At 37.3% G+C, this 21,274-nt stretch overlaps 1 protein-coding gene across 3 annotated transcripts in view; it reads right to left on the bottom strand.

The window, feature by feature from the left end:
- trappc9 (trafficking protein particle complex subunit 9) overlaps positions 1-21,274 on the bottom strand; it is a 250,147-nt gene that overhangs the window by 186,665 nt on the left and 42,208 nt on the right. For all 3 annotated transcript variants that reach the window (XM_042506370.2, XM_042506368.2, XM_042506369.2), the window contains 3 exons: positions 13,326-13,411; positions 4,840-4,966; positions 4,513-4,645 (listed from right to left, as the gene is read on the bottom strand). In XM_042506370.2, coding sequence (XP_042362304.1) covers positions 4,513-4,645; positions 4,840-4,966; positions 13,326-13,411 — 346 coding nt within the window. The remainder of the gene's footprint in view (positions 1-4,512; positions 4,646-4,839; positions 4,967-13,325; positions 13,412-21,274) is intronic.

Raw genomic sequence — 21,274 nt, forward strand, 5'->3', positions numbered from 1 at the left:
AAACGCCCGCAGCTGATGCTGCGAGTTTTAAAGAGCTGCCGGCATCTGTTATTGCAAAGTAATGCAAATACTGGAGCAAAAGGGAACATACAAGAGTGTGAAAGATCAATGCGGATGCTCTCTATAACTTCATCATACCTCATTATACATGCACATGTTCATAATTTTAGAATGCAACAAACACTCTGCCTGAGGCTAGAGTCATCACCGACTGCCTATACAACTTTTCTATGCTTGACAGTGGGTCAACACAAACATAACTCTTCGAAATGTTAGACATTTCCATTGCATTTTGAGAACTGTTATAGAGCAATAATGGAAAACCTTTTTCTAAATCAAGAAACTAAAATATGTAAATGCTTCTACATATTCACATTGATAGCATTTTAGCACATATTTTTCTGCTTTAAACTCTTCACAGTAAAACTGTTTTATAAAGCACAAGTGAGGGCATGCAATAGATCTCCCACTTGACCTTTTTAAAAGGCCAGAAATTATTAAAGCTCATGTTTAACACTTATTTTAGTAATGTGAAAAAATCTGTGGGGAATGCAGCTTCATGCTGGAGGCAAAAAGATATCCGAGAAGTCAATGAGGCACCTCTTCAGCTGAGGTCAGAGCTGAAGGTCTACCTGTGGACTCAGTGAGAGCGCCCATGAGACCGCATACTGTATTGCATTTGTATTCTCTTTGCTTGGTGTATCCGCCACGGTACTCTTGCAACACTGGAGAATAAAAAGATTTTCCACATCAAAAGCTGCTGAAGTGCTGTACTTACAGGCATGACCTAAATAGTGGATTTTTCAGCAGCTCTGCTGTCAGAATGATTTAAACACTCCAGCAGGGACCTTTACTAGTATTAATTTAACCCATGATTTCTCCTCTTATGTTTCCTTCTTTTACTGCATTGAGGATGTCATTTCACCAGACAGAATGCACATGAAAACAAATTCACCTGCTACTCTGACATTTCAGCTGACAGCAGCTATTTCAGATGAAAATGTTACGTTATCTGCTGTTTTTTATGAGTTATGAAAAGCAGACTTTTTTTTGGTTTGTTGTGCATTTAAAACACAAAATATGGAATTTCTGCTGTTAGGTGTCTGTCAATCAAAATAATAACATAAGGACTTTGATGACGTCATGTAATAGCGTGAACAACAACCACCATTAAGCCGATGTGCGAAGGTTTCAAAGGGTTAAGTGTTTCAATGCACAAGCGCCTTGGTGGTGTTTGAATTAAATTTGCTGTACTTAATTGTTAATTGTCCTTTAATTCATTAAGTTAATACTTCGTATAGTCACAGCCACTTCGAAATCATAACTGTTCAAACGTGGCAAATTCAATTTTGCCACTCACAATGTTCTGATTTACAAACACCTGGGGTTATATTTCATTTTAAAGTCCTTTTTGAATCTGAATTTAACGCAAAGTTTCACATTGCATTTATAATCTTTATAGACCTATCTCCACGGCCACAGGTAATCTTAGGGTCGGGGTTGAGGTCTGGTTTCTGTTTATTTTAAAATTAAGCTAAAGTCCACAAACCTGGTCCTGACCCCTGTTTTAAGCGACCGAAACACTGCTACTTTGAATCAAATGCTGCTCAGCATGAACAGATGAGTTTTAATACTGGCTGTGAGGTTACAACAGGATTATTAGATTACATGTGTCTTTTCAGCCACTTTTAGTCTTCTCTTTTTAATGAATGTGAGTCACTGCATAAACATTTTATAAGGTTACAATAAATAAATAAAAAGAACAAGACAAACACGGCACTAAGCATGTTGATGACATTGAAACTTCCAACCCTGCAGCACAACTATAATTGCACACACTGACCTTGTGTGAATGCTAAACAACTAAAAGTCTGTATTATCTCAATTTATAACTCTACACAAACTGGTTAGTAATTTAGTGTATGAGTGTTTAAAGTGTGTATATTATCCTGCATCATTGATAGGACTTGTGTATACAAACTCAAAAAACAGGCCAGTGACGCTGCTGAACATTTACCGTTTGTTACTTGTGAGGAAATGGGAGTATCAGCACCATCCAATGAGAGTGCAGTCAGTGAGTAGTAGGACAGTGACACATTTTTCATAGTTTTGGCCCTGTACTAGAGAACAATGGATGTAAAATGAAACAATAGCTGTGAGGTTAAAGTGCTGACTTTGAGCTTTAACGGTGTGTGAGGGAGTTCACATCAATCGCGGGTGAGCAGCGGAGGACTCGTTGCCCTTTCATATTTTTACAGCCCAAACAGTGCAATGTTCTTGTCTGTACTGTCTGTCTCCTGACCTCAATTCTACTGAGCACATGTTTCACTTACCGAGGACCAAAATGAAGCCAAGAGGTCTCAACAGGAGTACATGACTTCAAATGTTTTGCAACAAAAAAAAATGCATGTAAAGATTTCATTTTAGTTTATATCACAGTTTTCCCAGGGTGTATTAAAAAGTGCATAGCATGTGCAGCATACACAACTTGTGTGTGTGCCCCTTTAGAGTGGCTGCTTTACGAAATTTCCATGATGTGAAGTGACAATTGTGTAAAATCCCATCAGGCATGTCCATGAGCCAGCTATGGCTTTTGGGCCATTCTGGGTCAAAGCCACTTGCTCCATGCTTCCTGCTCTGCCTGTTAAATATTAAAAAGAATAAAAAACTGAATTAAGTTCATTTTTACACCGCTCCTCAATATGTTAGTGACTTTTATAATCGCTCTCCCGTCTCTGGTTGGAGTTTCAGACTGACCCTAACTCTCCTCCTGAACTGTCTCATGTGGCTGGCTGCTTTATTAACAAAGTGTTAGACTGCAGGAGACTTTGACAGTGTATTAAACTTCACCGTGGTGAGTTACTGTCCCAGTCCACAGATGTTAAAATAGCCTATTATATCTCTATATTATCTTTTTCCTCCTCTGTCTTTTGCCGTTTATTGAAGACGCTGTTATCGTCTCCATTTTATTCTGGAGAAGGAATTTCAAGTTACTGCGTTATTTTAGACAGTGACAAACAACTTTGTTTATTTCTAAGGCTGGTTATCATTAGAATTTTTTTTTTGTTACCGCGACAAGACGCAGATATGCTTTGTGCCACTGCAGTAACCATGGTAACCACAGTAAATAAGGCTGTATATTTGGGAGAAATATGCAGTGAGCAATAAAACAGTACAAGGATAGGCTTATATATATATATATATATATATATATATATATGTGTGTGTATTCAATATCTAAACAAAGACAGTACACACTATAATATTGTATTATTATTATATCATTATTATTGTTATTATTTATATTATGTAAGTATTTATTCATGTTCATGAAAGACCACAGAAACTGCATATATGTATCTTTTAAAACCCTTGTCTGCCTCAGAGGCCGTCCATCAGAACAGACATCAGAAAGCAATATTTAGGATTTATCTGATAACCTTCTGGCAAAATAAAACTCACAGGTCAGGTCTACCAGGAGGATGAAGTACAACTCAGCATTGTGTCCATAAAATAACACAGAGAGTACATGAAGGATAACTATATAGTATTTTTTCAGGACCTTCACCTTGCTGAGAGTGGCTAAGAGGAATACATGGAGATGATCCATCTCAGGTGTGGCTGCAAGGTCTGCAAGTTTAAACTGATGATAAACAAAAAAATCGACGCGGCACGGCTTATCTCAACGTAGACAAATGTGCCAATGGAAAAGCCCTATGACACTGCTTCAGATGGCGGCTAGAAGCTTGTTTGACCACGGTTTATCACCCGGCGGCTCACAGCTGCAGCAATTTTCTTGATAGAATACACAAGTTTTATTTCAGCTTTCTAAAATGATCTGAGAAGTACTTGCACTCAAAAGGTAGGCTACTGAGGTTCAATATTTAGTCCTGTTTACTTCTGTAACTTTCATTTGAAGTTATCAAATTTGCCTAACAAATAACAGCTTATTGCTTACTTAATGTTTCATTCCCCTATCGCCTCCATGTGAGTGCTGCTATACATCCCATGATATCTATATATACAGTAAGTGCATCAGAGAAGTTGCTGATTAATGGCACAATGGTTTGAGTGTAAATTATTTTTAAAAATGTAAATGAATTTTTGACCAGGGTAGTAGCCAATAAGACAAAGGTGGCCCACGTTTGTGCTAGATAGGCAGGGACAACCTTGTGTCCACAGTTTTATACATTTAGTCCCATTACATCAGTTTCTCTGATGCGAATGTAAACTCTCTCTTATTAAAGCTGTCGGTAAGCACTTAAACCTCATGTTTTTAATTCTATATTCAATGTCCTGCAGTATTGAGCTTTTGGAAAAAGAGAAATTATGTCCTTACAGACTGCCCTGAAAACTTGTAAAATGATCAAGTTATCTAGTTGTTCAAACATTGTGGGTATTCCTAAACTTTGCATGAACACAAATCTGTAGCCCTGCTACCTATTGTGTAGGCGTTTAGCTTTAGCCAGTGATTGAAACCTTGAAAACACACAGATTCAGGGAGTTTCTGACCGTGGGAGTGATGTGCTGAGCTGCAGACGAGGAAGAGAGGGGATGACCTCCACCAAACAGCCACTAGTCTTCACACTGGGAAGGCCCTCCAACAGGCAATCACTGGTCACACCAAACACTGACGTGTGGTAACCTGGGTCCAAATGCAGAATATAGAAGATGTTTGGCTTGAATGGATGATGATTTGAAGACCAGCTGAAAGTGATGCTCAAGGCTAAACTGTGTCTCTGATACTGCTGTGTGTCCAACAGAAATCACAGTAAATTTGAGCAGCTCATTATGATGTGCAGCATCTGAGTATTGGAATATGTTTTCAGACCAACTGACCATTGACAGTGATGTTGCCAGCTGTACGTGGGACGCCAACCAGAGTGACGGGGTACAGGCCAGACTCTGCAGGCAGGGACAGCGCAGCGGGCAGAGATTCAAACTCCACTCCAGATGTCAGCAAACCCTGAAAGCAAGTCAAGATAGGACGAGGCATGATTGTAATAAATATGTCGAAACAAACACTTCCAGTTAGACTTGAAAGACACAGAAGTAATACGCCACTTTACATCAAAACTAAAGTTGAAAATGATGAGAAGAAAATGATGAAACGGCAAGAACAAAATATAGTGAGAAAACTTTGTGTGCTTTTTTTGTTATATATCTAGTCTTGTTATACATAACCTAGACATAAACTAGAATTACCACCTCAGGTTTGTATGCCTCCACAAACCAGTCAAGTTCGCGAACAGTTGACATCCATGTCTGTGAAAACATGGATGCCTCACACATATCAATAAGTATTTGTCCAAAATTTCTCCCTTTTTGTTCCTGAGTTATGAGGGTGGGTTAAAGTGTTTTTACAGTGCAACATGATGTCACAGTAAAGCTGACTTTTGACCTTTTGGATATACAATGTCATCATTTCATTCTATAAGACATTCATATAAGGTTTTGTCATGATGAGCATATACATTCTTGAGCTATGGCCAAAAATATGTTTTGTGAAGTTACAGTGACCTTGACCTTTTACTGAGTCCACATGGACATTTGAGGAAACTCCCTAACAGCTTTCTTGAGATACTGTGGTCCAAGAAGATGTTTGTGTCAATTTTAAAGAAACTCCTTCAAAGTGTTCTTGAGATGCTGTGATTCACAAGAATAAAACAGAGGCAAGGTCACATTGACCTTGACCTTTGACCACCAAAATCTTATCACTGCATTGTTGAGTCCGAGTAAATATTTGTGCACAATTAAATAAAATTCCCTCAAGGTGTTCTTGAGATATCGCCTTCACAAGAGTGAAAAGGACAAGGTCACAGTAGCCTTGACCTTTAACCTATGACCATAAAAAAACTAATCAGTTCATTGTTGAGTCCAAGTGAACGTTTTTGCCAAATGTAGAGAAAAAAAATGTAAAAAAAAACCTTGAAAAACTCTTCCATCACAAAAAGCAACTTATTTCAAACCAGTAAAAACTGACTATAAAACATCCACAAACAATCAGATCTCTTAGTTCTGATCTGTTTGTGCCCTCCATGCTAACATGGCCTTCTTTTGTTTTCCCTTTGAAACAACAGAGCGATGTGCAGCCGTCTGATTCTCCACTAACAGTTCAGCGTGAAGTATCTCTCCAACTGTTTCATGTGATTCATCATCTTAATCTACCCATGATATCTAGAAGATTAAATCTCTATCAGCATGAGATGGCCATTCCCATCAGAGAAAATTGCTCTCCATGGTAAATAGCCACTTGAGCCATGTGTGCCTGAGAAGTGATTGAAAATAAGTCCAACAGGTCACAACATAGAGAGAAGAGGGATAAGATAGGTTTCAAATTCAGCAGTCCAAATTCCCACTGGGCGTTGCACAGACCATAATATTCAATGCCAAGGGTTTTTATGCATTGGGAGATCTTGGTTGTCCGAAGGGTAATTCTGAGCCCTTTGATGAAAGTTTCTGAAGGGAATTTGAAATCAGAAATACCAATTACATGACAGAATTGCTCAAAGGATAATTTTGGTTTCTTCCAACTTTATGATATCATTATGATAACATTGCACTCACCAAATTAATTGCTGAGATCTACGAACACGGCCAGACTGTCAGACAGGTTGGTTCCTGACCTGTCAGACTTTGTTTTGGTGATGTCACCACATTCTCAGATCTCACTAATAAAACTGGTAAATACAGCGTTATCATTACTGATAGGAAGGAAAGCAACAGTTTCAACTTTTTAAACTATTGAAAATAGCTTCCAAGAAAGTCATTTTGATAACAATAACTACAAGAGTGTGCCAGGCTTTGAAGCCAGTTTTTGTAGTGGTAAAGCTATGGAATTACAACTTCAAAGCCCAACACACAATGCCATTGGACCAAAAAAGACTTTGTAACATTGTGACTTTAATTGCGAAAGACATGTCTGTCTGTAAGTCAGTGCTTTTTTTTTTGTTTGTTTTTTTGAGCACCACAACCCCCGCAAAATGACTTGTTTTACTGTCGAGATTTAATCCAATCAGTTCAATGACATTTATCGCCATTCAAGGTAGCAGAACGCTAAGCAGGAAGTAGCGGGTTCAGCTCAAGTCCCTAAAAGTTGTCATTCCTATATTTGAAGCAGTCTATTGAGAGTGGGGTCAATTTGCACAAATTGTTTGCAACTATACACAAACAAAGAAATTATTGGTAAATAATTTATCATTCCTAACCTGAAAAATGGTGATGGTTAAGGTATTGAAATGGATCGTGAATGACTTCTTCTATCTATGCAGTTAATTTTTTTATAATGTGTTTAAAAAAATGTCTTTAATTACATCATGTGAAACTACCACCTCAGCTTAATCTGATAGAAAATGTTTTATTACTGAATACAACTGAAATACACAATTATGTATGGTTGTATGTATAGCTGGCAAATTGGTTGCAGTGACAAAAGGAGGCCATATCAGCTAAGCCTCATTTGTAGTCAGAAACTGCTTCGTGTGGCTTTCAGGTTTTCTTTGAACATGCACTCGTTCCCCCTCAGAATAACTGTATTTACATTCCCAGAACACACTGCCTGGTTGCACGAGGCAGACTGAGGTGACGTAATGACTGCATCAATCGCCAACAGCAGACACTACCTCACTAGAGGGAAAGCTGCCGAAGAGCTGAGCCCCCGAGGTGCCTCGGCTTTGATTTAAACTCTTCTTGCATTCACTGTGGCCATTACTCAACTTTTTTGAATAGCAGAAGTATCAGGGTTAACCTATTGGAAATTGTTAATTTGCATTCAGTCTTAAAAAGGTTAATTAGCCTGTTTCACTAACAATAACGATTAGGGTGTGTGCGTTGTATTGTTTGAGCCGCTCTGCATCAACTTCATTGTTCAATACTGACAGTATGCAGTTAAACTTTACTTTTGCTTTAACAAACGGCGTGATAATGATGTGATTATGATTATTTCTTTGTGCCGGCACATTACTGCAGCAGACAGCAACAAGAGAAAGATAAACTATATAAGAAAGAGATGCTCAAGACAGATTTCTTTTAGCATTATTTTGACTCATACAGCATGATGATATGTAGTATTTTCTTGTTTCATTACAAACCCTTTGAAACCTTGACCTTTGAACTTCCGTTGGGTTTTTTATCAGATAGGGAAAAAAACTTTCTTCATAACCATCATGAATATTTTAAATTATTTTGAAGGATTATTATAAATCAGGTAATTTTACTTGTTATAAAAAAAATAGTTTGTTGTTTTATTTAAGCTTTCACATGTTTGGTGTTTGGTCTTTTTTTGTTGTTGCTAATTTTCAAGTGATTTTCTGGTACTTTTTTACAAACTTCTTGCTAATTTATGGGTTATTTCTTCTTAGGCTGCTGACTGCCTTCTTGCCACGCTCTTAAAATAAGCTATTCCTAAGTTCAGTAAAGCAAAAATTATAAGAAACTTGTGGATTTAGAGTTATTCTTTCTTCCTTATTTAAACAGCCAGGGAAAATGTTAAGTGTTCTATCTTCATAATTATCATGATTGAGAATTTCTAATTATTTTACAGACTTATTACAAACTCAAGTCATTTCCCTGTTAACATGTTTGTTTGTTTTTTTCTAAGCTTTCCCGTATTTTTTTGTTCAAGTAATTATCTGGTACTTTTTGCTAATTTGTGGCTCATTTCTTCTTCAGTTGCTGATCCCCTTCTTCCCGTGTTCTTGAAACAATCCACCTTTACTGACAGGAACTCAGCTTATGTAAGTTCAGTAAAGGAGGGACAAAACTAAAAATATGATTTGTCATTTTAAGAAAAAACAAATAAATATCCCAGACTTGTGTATTGGGAGACAGGCGCATCGGACGGTGACCCTTCTGAAAATGAAAGGGTGGGGGTAGAGGATTGGGTAGAAAGCACCACTTTAATGGAAAATCAATAAAGCACAAAACAAAGCTGGGTATTAGTGCTGAAGTCGTGTGGTGACTGAGAAGGAGCGCCCGTCTTGCCAAACTAGCAGGTCACCTTGGTGACGAAAGATGGAAAAGTGACCTTGCGTGTGTGTGTGTGTCTGTGTGTGTTCGTCAGTATGCTTCATAGAGCTGGTTTATGTACAGCCGATAGATGGTTGCTGCGGTCTAACGGCAGTCACTTTGTCTGGAGTACAGAGGAGCTCTTGGCAGCTTGCGTCACCCTGTCTGTCTCTACCTGCGTGACTCTACAACACCACCTGAGGTTCCCAGCTGCCGTGGAGCTGTGAGGTGCCACAAACTCCATCTGTGACCTCATCGATTCAACCGGAGGTGGGAGGAGTTAATGACATCCTCGTCACTTATTGACCTTGTCTGTTTGATTGTTTCACTTCACAGTGACTCAACAGGCAGCTTATATATTGTGCGAACAACTGTACCTCCCAGAACTTCAGAGGGAACTTCAGATCGATCACGTGCATGCACAAGGCGTTTGCAAGTTTGGGCCCATTAGAGTCCTTTTGTTGAGTCTGCTCATGAAAATTAAGAATTTCTATAACAATCAAGAACAAAAATGCTACAATGTTTCTATTTCTTAGTTTTTCTTTCTTTCAATTTTTCAAATTTGTTAAATGTTTTTTTTAAATAGTGCTTTTGTTTCAAAATGTTAGAAAATAGTAAATACTTTTTCCTACTTGTCGGATCAGCCTCTCTGTCTGTCTGGAGACACAGGCTCAAGGGCGTCACTTTGTGTTAAAAATGGCAATGGGCAGTGTAATAAGGGGGATCAGTATGAGGTCAGACTAGATAATTATGGCGGATCGAGGAATAAAATGCTTAACAGTGCATCAAAAAGGCATAGCCTTGTCTACTACCAAGGGCAAGGGGGGACTCATACAGACTAGGGGGGTCTGTGTTTCCTCTGTCAAGAAATTTTGAGCATCAAACACTTCATTTTCTGCGTTCTTGTGAATATATACATATATAATGCAGGAGGGCTCTAAGACATTATATATTTCTCCCAAAAATGTTGTCTTTTGTAGATCAAGTTTTTTTTTGCTAATTCAACACACATGTAGGCGTGATTTAGCCCTCCCTCCTCTTTTGTTTGGGTAAGTTACCTCTTTAAATGTGCATGTTGCACCTCAATGACACATTAATTCATTTTAATTAATACAAACTGCTAAACTCAAAAATCTCATATGTTTTGTCATGTTCCGAAAAAAGGAATGGAAAATGTATACAAGAAGAAACTATGTCAAAGTTACTAATCAACACATACATGTATTGGAGTCATTTTAGAATAGCCGATGGTGGATTTTCTTTCAGTTTAAATCATAACTTTTACTTGTTTGCACATCTGTTTCTTCTATATTTACATGGTATTGTGTGCCAATTGTTTCTTGCAAACTACCAAAATCGGTAATTTTTTTTTAATGATTTTGATAAATTCCTTATATATTTATGTTTTGTACTGTCTTTTGACGTATTTCTGGTGAGTAAATGGGTGGCAGGGATATCAAAGGTGGCCAAAGATATTGAATTTATAATGATATTAAGCAAAAAATCCTCACATATGAACTTTTTGCGATGGATTTTTTGCAAATAAATGATATAATTAATCAGAATTGCTGTTATGATTTTGTACCGATCAACTATAATTCAAAAAATAGGCCCCATATCGGTAGACTTTACACAGCATGTTTCCAAAACAGGACAACATCCACAGGATTCTGACATATTTTCATGGACAAAAATCACAAAACTTTTACATGACTTTTCAAGGACCCATGACAATAAAAAAACAACTCTTGTCCCACTTGCCCAATGTGTTTCCAAATATATCAGATTCAATCTCTATTGAAACATAATTTCAGCTAATTGGCATAACATGAAGGGAGAAACAGGATGCAGGGAGACAATGAAGTAACGTACCTTTAATAACAAAACGTCACACACTGACACGTATTAAAGAGAATAAATGATGTTATGTAAAATAACCTGGAAGGTTATCCACAAAAGATTACAAACAATTAACACACAACAAAATTCTGAGACCTTTCCATGACTTTCAATGATTTTTACAAATTCCATGATTTTTTCCAGGCCTGTAAAATGTGACTGTAAAATTACATGACTTTACCAGGTTTTCCAAGACCCTGGGGAACTCTGCATCCAAAATGACTGATGCGGCTAAAAAACTGTTTAAGAGAAATAATTCTCTATGTTTTTGGAACGCCTTTGTATTTTGCTTTTTAAGATCTGAATCATTATTTTCAATGGTAAAAGTCAAATACTGAAGGGATGAAACATGTTTCTCGGTTGGGGGCCACACTTTAGGATCAGTAAGATAATATTTATCAGACACAAATTTGGCGCACTGGAGCTTTAACGTACACAAACGCACCCTAAGAGACAAGTTGCTGGGTGATTACTCCTCCAGTATAAACACTCTCCAGATGTTGCACACCAGAGGCCGCCCACATGTAACAGCACGTGCCGTTATCACACGACGCAGGGCGGCTGAATCAACCAGCAAGACCTGTCCAAGTCCATTTGGCATCGGCTCCGAGACAGTCGCCACAATTAAGAGGCCACTGTCTCCGTTCACACTCCGTCATGAAACTTTCACGGCAATTTGTTCTCGACAATAATTAAAGGTAACATCACTTTTGACAGGTAGATTGTGTGAGATTCTGTGTGTGTGCTGCTGCTATCTAACAGCTGAACATATGGCCTCTCCCTGATGGCTTTTTATGAAATCTCATGATTCTTTTGCATTTCAGGGTTGCCCCACATCACTGCATTCATTAACAGACACCGCAGTGAGCAGGAAGAAGGGAATTTAGAAATATTTTGCACCCTGGATTGTGATACAATAGTGCAACTATTAGAAAAAAGTGAAGGTCTGCACAAGGTCTTTTGACTCTTAAAAATTTTGGTTCAACATCAGATTTCTTGTGCTGCGTTTAGATGCCTTTCACAAGGACATGTCCAGAAAAATATATTTAAAATCATTGTATTTATATATTTCAAATAATGCTACAGAAAAAAAGAATATATAAATAAATAAATATATGTATATATATATATATATATATATATATATATATATATATATATATATATATATATACACATTTATTTATTTATTTTTTTCAATTTTCTGCACTTTTTTTCAGTCATTTTCTTGTTTGTTTTGTTTTTTACTTGTCTTTTTTTGCTTATTTTCGGGTAATTTTCTTGTAACTTTTTACTAATTTCTTGCTTTTTTTGGGCTATGTGTTGTTAATTTGCTCATTGCCTTCGCTCCATTTCCCATATTTTTTGAAAGAAATTAAACCAGTCTGCTCAAAGAGTAAACCTTGATCAACATAACTTTTATCGTGCTTCATTCAGACGCCTTTTACAAGTATTTTTTTACCTTTGAACCCTGAGCACACTGGGTTGATTTCAATAACATAGGGGAAAAAAGGCAGAGAGCAACTTGGCAAGAAAAGTACTAAGAATTGCAAGACATTAGTTGATTTAGAATTAAAAAAAAAAAAGCAAGGGCAAAAAGTCCATAGAACTTTATATTATAAATAATCTTAATTATATGTTTTAAATGATTTCACAAAATAATTATAATCTTTATGATCATAATTATTATAATTGTTGTCTTTTTTCATTTTTACTTTCCCATTGTTGTTATTTTTTTTAAATTTAGTTTTGGGTTTTTTGTTAGGATTTTTTTTTTGTTTTCTTTTTTTGTGCTAATTTTCAGATTTTTTTCTTGTACTTTTTATTGATTTCTTGCTCATTTCTGGGTCATTTCGTGTTAATTTACTTATTGCCTTTTTCCCATGTTTTTGAAAGAAACCCAGCCATTTGCTCAAAGGGTTAATAAGAAAATGGTCTGAAGTTAAAAAGCTGCAGTCGCCAAGCAGCTATTAAACAAAACAATTAAATGGGACTGCCTAATGTATGATGGCTATTTTCAAACTTTATTTTGCATAGAAAAGGAGAGCAAACAGCCTCCTGCATACCTCAATATAGAGCCTATCTGGTGTGACAGGATGGTGTGTGAATCTATAAAAGTAATCGCTCTACGGAAGGGGGGCTTCTCCCTGGTAATGTTTTCTTACTGTCAGGGGCCAGGGGAGTTTGTTCTCACCATCTCATACAATCATTACGGTATTAAACTGTCTAAAAGGCTTTCAAGGGACCTTAATTATGCGATAAAAGATGACTACAAGTATTATCACTGGCCCTGTTGCGATCCGTAGACGGGTGCAGAGAGACAGTTTGTATTATGACTGCAACTTCCTGTTTTCACAACGGTTAGATATTTAAAATTTTACCAAATTTTACCAAGTTCAGGTGTAATAATTGTCACTTACCATGTTCTCCACACGAAGTTCGTAAGGCATGGGGTTGTAGACCATGAGCTGCACTTCACAGACATCCCCCTGAACCCACTGGAAGTCTAGTAATAGAAAAAAAAAGAGAGAGAGACATGAATACATTAAAATAAGATGTCGGCGATATTAAAACCCATTTGTAATTAATGAGCTGAGGAAAGTACATCATTAGGCTGCAGAAACCAGCGCCCCTAAATCTGACTAATTACAGCAAATTAGATGTCATTTTCCTTCATTCATACACAAACCGAGTGTGGAATTGACAGTTTGTGGTTTTACAGGTTACTGATGCAACCAAGATGCAAAACTAAGACATAAGAGTTGTATAAATTTTTCTCATCAACTTCTCATCTTGAAAGTGACTAAGCTTATTTCCTAAATGTCAAACTGGAAACTCAAAAGACTGGAAACAGGGGTCTTTTTAAAAGTCACAAAACCATAAAATTTAAAGCTGAATATGTAACCCATTGTTTTCCTTTGCTTAATCCGTTAAAAAACTTATTTTTATGTCTTACATTTATTTCTTGAGGCATTTTTTGCCAGATTTGAACCAGTGGCGTTGTGGTTTATAGCGGGGGGGCGTCCCACACCAAACTATTCCTTGGCCCAGAGCGGTGACTCCCTGAAGTCTAGCCTCCACTGTGAGCTTGTCAGACTCAAGCAGCAACCTCCAGGGCTAAAAAATAAATAAATGCAAAAGTCCCAAAAACTGCAGTTCCTCTAATGGCCACTAGAGGCTGGCTACAAAAGTGAGTCAATCCCCTAGACTTCCATGTTAAAATGCTCAACTCTCCAGCAGAAATAAACATGTTTACAGGCTAGTACAAAAACAGTTTTGGTCCCCATTCATCACAACTGTAAGGGGGGGGTGAATTTATTTAACTCACATTTAAATATTGTTAAGTTAATTCTCATAGCGTGGCCGCTTTAAGTGTCAGGAGGGTGCTGTTTGTTGACAAGTTGCTTGCGAAGCATCAGCATCGGTTTGGTAACATAACCATGTGTAACCCCAGATTTACATTAATTATAACATTTCAGTCTCTTAAAAAAATATTGTTTGGAGTTTGGCTGCACTAAAAGACCCTCTAAGGAGTCAGATGTCCAGTTTTTCCACTAAATACATTTTGTGCCAATGGTTGAGCCAGAGCCAACCTTTTGGAAAAACCTATTTTTTTCTCTTGTTTTTTTTTTTTGGGCTGAAGCCCTCTACATTGGCAATCCAACAAAATGGTCTCATTCAAATGATTACATTTTTGTCCACACTGGGCAAGTGTTCTCTGGGCAAAATGAGTGCAAATCCCAGCAGCCAGGTTCCAAACCATTAAAAAAAGCCTTTAGAGAAGAGTGGAGGTCATTACAGCAGCATATTATTGCCTTTGGTATTGAAATAAGATGTTCAGTCATCAGATATTGGTGTAATGTGCAGCATGTACACATACTTTGGGCTATGGAGTGGATATACATTTTCTATACTGCTGGGAGAAAATCACATTAATTGGGATTGCTGGAGCTGTTAAGAGCGTAATAGGACATTTTCAATGGGTCATTGTTAGTTCAGAGAATTACATTTATTGAGTTGCTACGATGAGCTAACAGCAGAAATAATGGGATCAAATTATGTTAGGGCCTAATTAAATAGACTAGAGAAATGTGAACTGAAAAAGGTAGGTTAGCATTGCATTATGAGTGCCATTATCAATCAGAATCCATGAAGTCCAAACATCCTTTCGAGAAACAGACACAGTTTAGTTTTACTTGGAAAAAACAGGAAGAGATCACAGCTCTGCACTGCAGTATCCATCACTCCTGAACAAGAAGTTGAAAGGGGTCTGTTAGATTGAGAAGCTACTTTAGTCCCACTGTACCCATCTCCATTTGAAATGTAACATATTCTATAGTCCATTCTGAGAGTTCATTTCTGTAAATAGACTTGCAAAAAGAGTGCCTGAAAATCCGAGCTCAGACCCTGGCAGGAGAAGGGATTTATGGGAGGCAGACTCCAGCCATGCACCTTGGGAAATTAAGTCAGTCAAAGAAAGATATCTATGATATGAATGTCTAGAAAGCCCCACACAACCCCAGGTCTGGCTCAAAGGCATGCTCTCATAGCTGGCCAATTAAGTGTGAAATACACCTCAGAAAACAGAAAAACAGAGCGGATTGCTGCTATCCGATTTGTTTTGCTTCAGTCTAAACTCTTCAAGTGGCCACCGGGATTCTGCATAGATCTCCTAAGAGTTCAGCTCTTTGAAACCCTTATCGGACAAAGCGGTAATGACGGTTTTGAGCCAATGTATGGCTGAATGGGTGGTAAAACATTGCCTGTGTTTGATTCCTTAAAGGGCAAATTATTTTTTTCAAATTGTTTCTCGTTCTGTAAAAATAATCTTTTTTGTTGACCAGAGACACAAGTGAAGATGTACACTTGTGTAACTGCAACCTACAGAGAAATCTTCAGTTGAACTATCAGCAACGTTAATCTTTCATACTGAATAATAAATACACTCTATGCCTGGGCACTGGAGCAAAAGTCATGCATGTGAATTGAAGCAACCCCAGAGCAAGCAGGAATGAAGGGAAGGAGAACGTGAAAGTCGAGCTTTTAGCTCGTTTGAAATCACAGGTTATTAGCGCCTCAGACGGAGACACATTTCTGGAGGATATTCAGTTAATACTGTAAACAGATGAATTAAAAACTATATATATATACTGAAAAACATGAATGTTTCCACTGGACAGAGTAGTGAGGGACTGGTGGTGAAAGTTTTCTCTTGACTTAAAATTAGTTGTTCAAAAAATAATTTTGACTTTTGTTTTTTGAACAAATTAAAAAGCGGCACTGTATCCTGACCTGTTAACACACTGTAAAAAGAAACTGTTTTAAGTCAAAATCAACTTAACTGTCAATTCTGCAGTATGTTAAGGACATAGACGGATTGAAATACTGTGTTGCCCACACCCACCGTTTAACCATGCACATATGCACAAGCTAAAGAATTGAACAATTATTAAAAGTAGGTAAGCACTCAATAAAAGCATTAAAATTACACATGAAAACACACAAGCACCAACTTTAAGTAGAGAGCAGCAACTTTAAGTATAAATGGGAAGAGAGAGATTATTTCTATTATGCCGTGAACGATTATTGTGCAAATGGGATGCAAATATTATTATTAACCTTAACTCAAATTTTAAATTGACCCAATTTGAGAAGATAAGTTGTGGTCATTTTATGTTGATTCAACTTGTCTTCTCAAATTCAGTCAACTTAGAAGATTTGAGGCTGCCAGGGCACTAACGTTTTCAGTTTCTTTTACAGTGCACTGTCCTTGTCGACCTTAATTTTAACAGTTTTAGTCGTATTTTACAGATGTGCATGTATTGTTTTCAGACGTGTTTTGAATGTGCGCTGTTTATTGGATGTTGAGCCTTGATGCCTGATGCTGTGGGACAAAGTTTATCTAATGTAATCTTAATGTATTTCTTCTTTGCAGTTGGAGGTGTCTTGTTAGACGTCTCTTTTATGATGGTGGATTGTGGAAAAAAATATTTTTCAGGGTGGTTTCCGGAGGAAGACATTGATGAATCTTTTTGCCTTTGGTCTGGTTTTTGTAACACGCTCTGCTAGACTAAGGTCACTGACTTGACCAGTCAAGATCATTCCACTGTTTGGCCCAAAAACCTTTGTATGTCTAGGATCACTGCCATTTTATATTATTCTGATATTGGGGGTGGGGCAATGTTTAAAAAGGGCACAGTGCTCACTTTCTATGGCTGTGAATGCCCCTAAGCACCCTTAAAGGGGGAAGTCAACACTTTAACCGCATTGTTATTGTTTTACTTCAAATCCAATGCGACATAATATAAAATGTGTCACTGTCCAAACACTTAATGACCGCACTGAGTCCCTGCCTCCCCCCGCCGAGGACAAGATGAAGTAAAGTTCACCTCCCTGTCTGCCCATATAGCACTGTAATAAATAGGCCAGCACACACATCACAGCGAATGGATAGCTGTAGACCATACACTTCTTAAAACCGAGACTCAGAGCAATTACAGGGAGAACAATCTCCCATTAGAGGAGCCCTTCTTTTATGGCTGAACATCAACCTGATTCACAGCATGTGATTTAAAGAGCGTGAAAACACGCATGCATATATTCTCAGTGTACACACACCTTAATTGCCAGCGAATAGAAAGGACTACAAGACTTTGGATGCCCATCGGTGAAATGAATGAGCAGGAAGTGACGGTTTACTCTAAAGCTGTAAAACTTTACAGCTGTGGGACGTATCGGGGCATAATGAAGTCTGTAAGAATAATCCTGTCCTGCACGTAATGCGGATGACAAGGCACAGTTGAATCAAGTCCAAAAATGTCTTTTCAGGTCTGAAATCCCAAGCTTTGTATAAAAAAAAAAACATTAACCCTTTAAAATATGGCTTGACTTCTTTTAAAAACATGGGAAGAGCAACAAAAGAAGTATTGACTCAAATATTTGCAAGAAATTAGAAAAAAGGACAAGAAAATTAATTGAAGATTAGAAATAAAAAAGAGAAAAGATTAAAAGAAAACACACACAAAATGACCTGAATTATATTAATTCTGTTTAATAATTTGAAAATATCTATTTAGGATCATTTTAAAAATAGCTGTCCGGACATTTTTCCCTAGCTGATTGAAAAAAAGAAAATCAAAATCTACAAATGTCATGGAATGTGCCAGACAAACGAACAAAACTGCCTTTTCAGGTCTGAAATCTGAGGCTGTATGAGGACATTAACCCTTAAAAACCTGGGCAAATTGGCTTGATTTTTTTTTAAAAAACATCGTAAGAAGACCATAAGCAAGAAAAGGAGAAATGACCCAAAAATTTCATGCAATTTGTGGGACAAACAAAAAACAAAACAAAGCACAGAAATTATTGAAAGAAAGTGCTTAAAAATAATTTTTGCAACATCACGTGATTATGATCATGTAAATATAGTTTTACCCGTGCTTTTTGCTGTTTTCCCCAGACATTTTCCCTATCTTTTTTAAAATAATTTCTTAAATAAACATGTATTACAATGTGCTCATTGCCTTTGTTTTTGAAAGAATTCCCACCAATTTACTCAGGGTTCAAAGTTTTAAATACTTGTGAAATGCGTCTGAAAGTAGCACAAGAAAACTGATGTCGCTCCAGGTTTCAAAGGGTTAAATGAAATTGTCATTGCTAACTGATAAATGGTTAACCATTGACATCGCTAGTCATGGCACACTAGAGTTGTTTGCTCTATTGCCAGAGGCTAAGGGTTAAAAGGCGCAACTAAGGTTAGTGCTGCTATTATGCAACTGGCCGTGAAAACAGCAGTAACGCTGAGCTCTGTGTGGAAGGACAAGTCTTCATGTGGACACTGTGTGATGAATGCACGTTCACAGTTAACCCGTCACTGAAACACAAGCTTTCTATAGCCCCTGCGTGCTGGGAGATGCCTTGAAGGAGTTAACAGAGAATCTTAACTTAGTTAGCCGGCAGCGTGCTCTCCAGCAGCAGACGGACTACAGAGGGAAAGGCATGTCTGAATGAATCTCCAAACGTCATCCTGCACCAGAAAAAAATGTGGCTTTCAGCATCTAAATCCTGATCAGAGACAAGGGCAGCTCGAGGGTATGGATATTGGCCGTTTATGAAAAATCACTTGTGGTCCTCTGACGGTCATCCACCTCTCATGTGAATGTTCATTTTGATTGATTACAAATGTAAGACAGTTCAACAGAACAAAAATGCTGTAGAAATATTCAGGAATTTAATTTTCAGCCTACTGTCTTCTATGTTGTTGTTTCAGAAGCTTTTCCGAGAAGAGCTTCGGAGTGAACACTGAAACTCACCTCCATGTAGAGTGACCTATAGATCACAAATATGAATATATAAAAATACAATAAATCATATAAATACAAAATAAAATCATATATAAAAATAGCAACATGTCTTCTTTGCAGCTTCCATGTTGTTCCCACTTTAAAACCTCAAAGCACATGAACAAAACAAAGTCAGAGGGACGACTTCCCAAGTCAGAAATTCTGACCTTCCGACATCACAGGAATGCAGCATGAAACCCAGCAGAGGAAGAAGAGGAAGACTCATGATTACGTCCTCTCTGGAATCCAGTGGGACCCACACTGCGATGGAGACACAAAGGCTGAGGGGCCAAACTACGAGGTCGTTCCTGTGAATGTACCTTCTAAGTTTTAGCCTGATTTCCTGCAGTGGAAACACATTTTATCACATCTTTCCCATTTTGTTGTTTATGAAGCAGCTCCAGACTTTATACCCATGATGACATTACATATTTGAGTTGTAGCACTCAAGCGTTTGGATTTAGGAGAGAGTTGTTGTCTTAGACCATAGGAATAACATGAATTTTAAAAAAGGACACCCTTCCCCTTTAACATCACTTCTCAGGTAGTTATAATATTATGTCATTAGTTGTATAAGTTAGACTGTGCATTGATTTCATAACTACACTTTGAAGCAGGAGTTTACATGTTCTGAGTATACTTTTGTCAAAGGCTCGGGGATGGACCTCAAAGGGCTTCAAAGATGCTGAGAGATGAAGGGGCTCGGCGTGATGTCCCTGACTCAGCATTGGACACATGCAGCTGTTGATGTCAACAACCTGAACACCAACAAAATCTAAAAACACACCGGCCTGTAGACAGCTGCTCAGAGAGCATGATGCTAAAACGGACTTTGTTTGATGACTTTGCATCTGGGATTGAACAAAGCACTGAAATGAATTCAGTCCAGAAACGACACAAACAAGCTGCAGTTTTTCATTTGCAGGTTTCCAGTGGGGACCGCAGTGATTCACTCGAGTATAGTCTTGAGCCTGTTGCTGCTGCTTACATACTAAGTGATGAATCAACTGTACGTTCCTCTGACAATAAGCACATTGATGAAAGAGGAGTCATCTATTCAAAATTGGACCAGTTAAAATGACAGGCTCTTTTTTACAAAGACCCTGTGACAGCAATGCAGACAAGGGGCCAAAATGGAATTTAAGAAAACTGAATAACATCACAGTAAAGCAGAGCGAACTACAAGCTAAAAAATATATATTACATTCACTCAAAAGTGTTTCTGCTTTTTGCCTATTCAAAATACTAAAGTCTTTCAACCGATACAATTAACAGCTGATTATAGTCAAGTCATGCTGTCCACTATGATACAAAAGAAAGGATAGAATATGATTAACTTCATTATTCCACGAAGGGGAATCTTATTTTACACCATGGTCAACATACAAGAAAAAAGACGAAAGGCAAGTACAGTAAAACATGCAACAATAAATATAGCTCCAGGCATTGTCACTGAGGGAGCACAATAGGCCACCGCTGCAACAAAAATAATATGCTTAAAAAAGTACAGCTGCTTCCAAAAATTAAAGAAAAAGAAAATAACAAAAAAAGTTTAACAATAAGTTAACTGATTAATCAATTAAATATTATTACGGATGTGCAATTATGCGATGTGCAAATGTAGCTATTCCACCCCTGGCAATGTAGAAGCTGAGCTTGTGAAAAAAAAAAAAAAAAACTAGAAACAAAAAAAAAAAATAGAAAACCAATTATTTCCTTTAAAAAACAATAAAAATAAATAGTAAATAAATATAGGCATTAGTTATAAGTTACATTTACTTTATATATAATCGTAAAGTTTCTTTTTTTGTATTTACTTGATTTTGTGAAGTTGTTGCAGCTTAAAAATGACACGTTAAATTCACTTGTTATTTCTAAGTGTTAGCGACTTTTGTAAACTTCTGTTTTGTTAACACATTTGAGAACCAACCAGCAGAATACAGATATATATATGTGTAATTACAGTTTAAAGCATACGCATAATATGCATAGTTTGATGGAATGTTTCACTTAGCTTATAAGTTGAC

The sequence above is a fragment of the Plectropomus leopardus genome, chromosome 17 (assembly GCF_026936395.1).
Source record: "Plectropomus leopardus strain MGB_pleo_1.0 chromosome 17, ASM2693639v1, whole genome shotgun sequence".
Lineage (NCBI taxonomy): Eukaryota > Metazoa > Chordata > Actinopteri > Perciformes > Serranidae > Plectropomus > Plectropomus leopardus.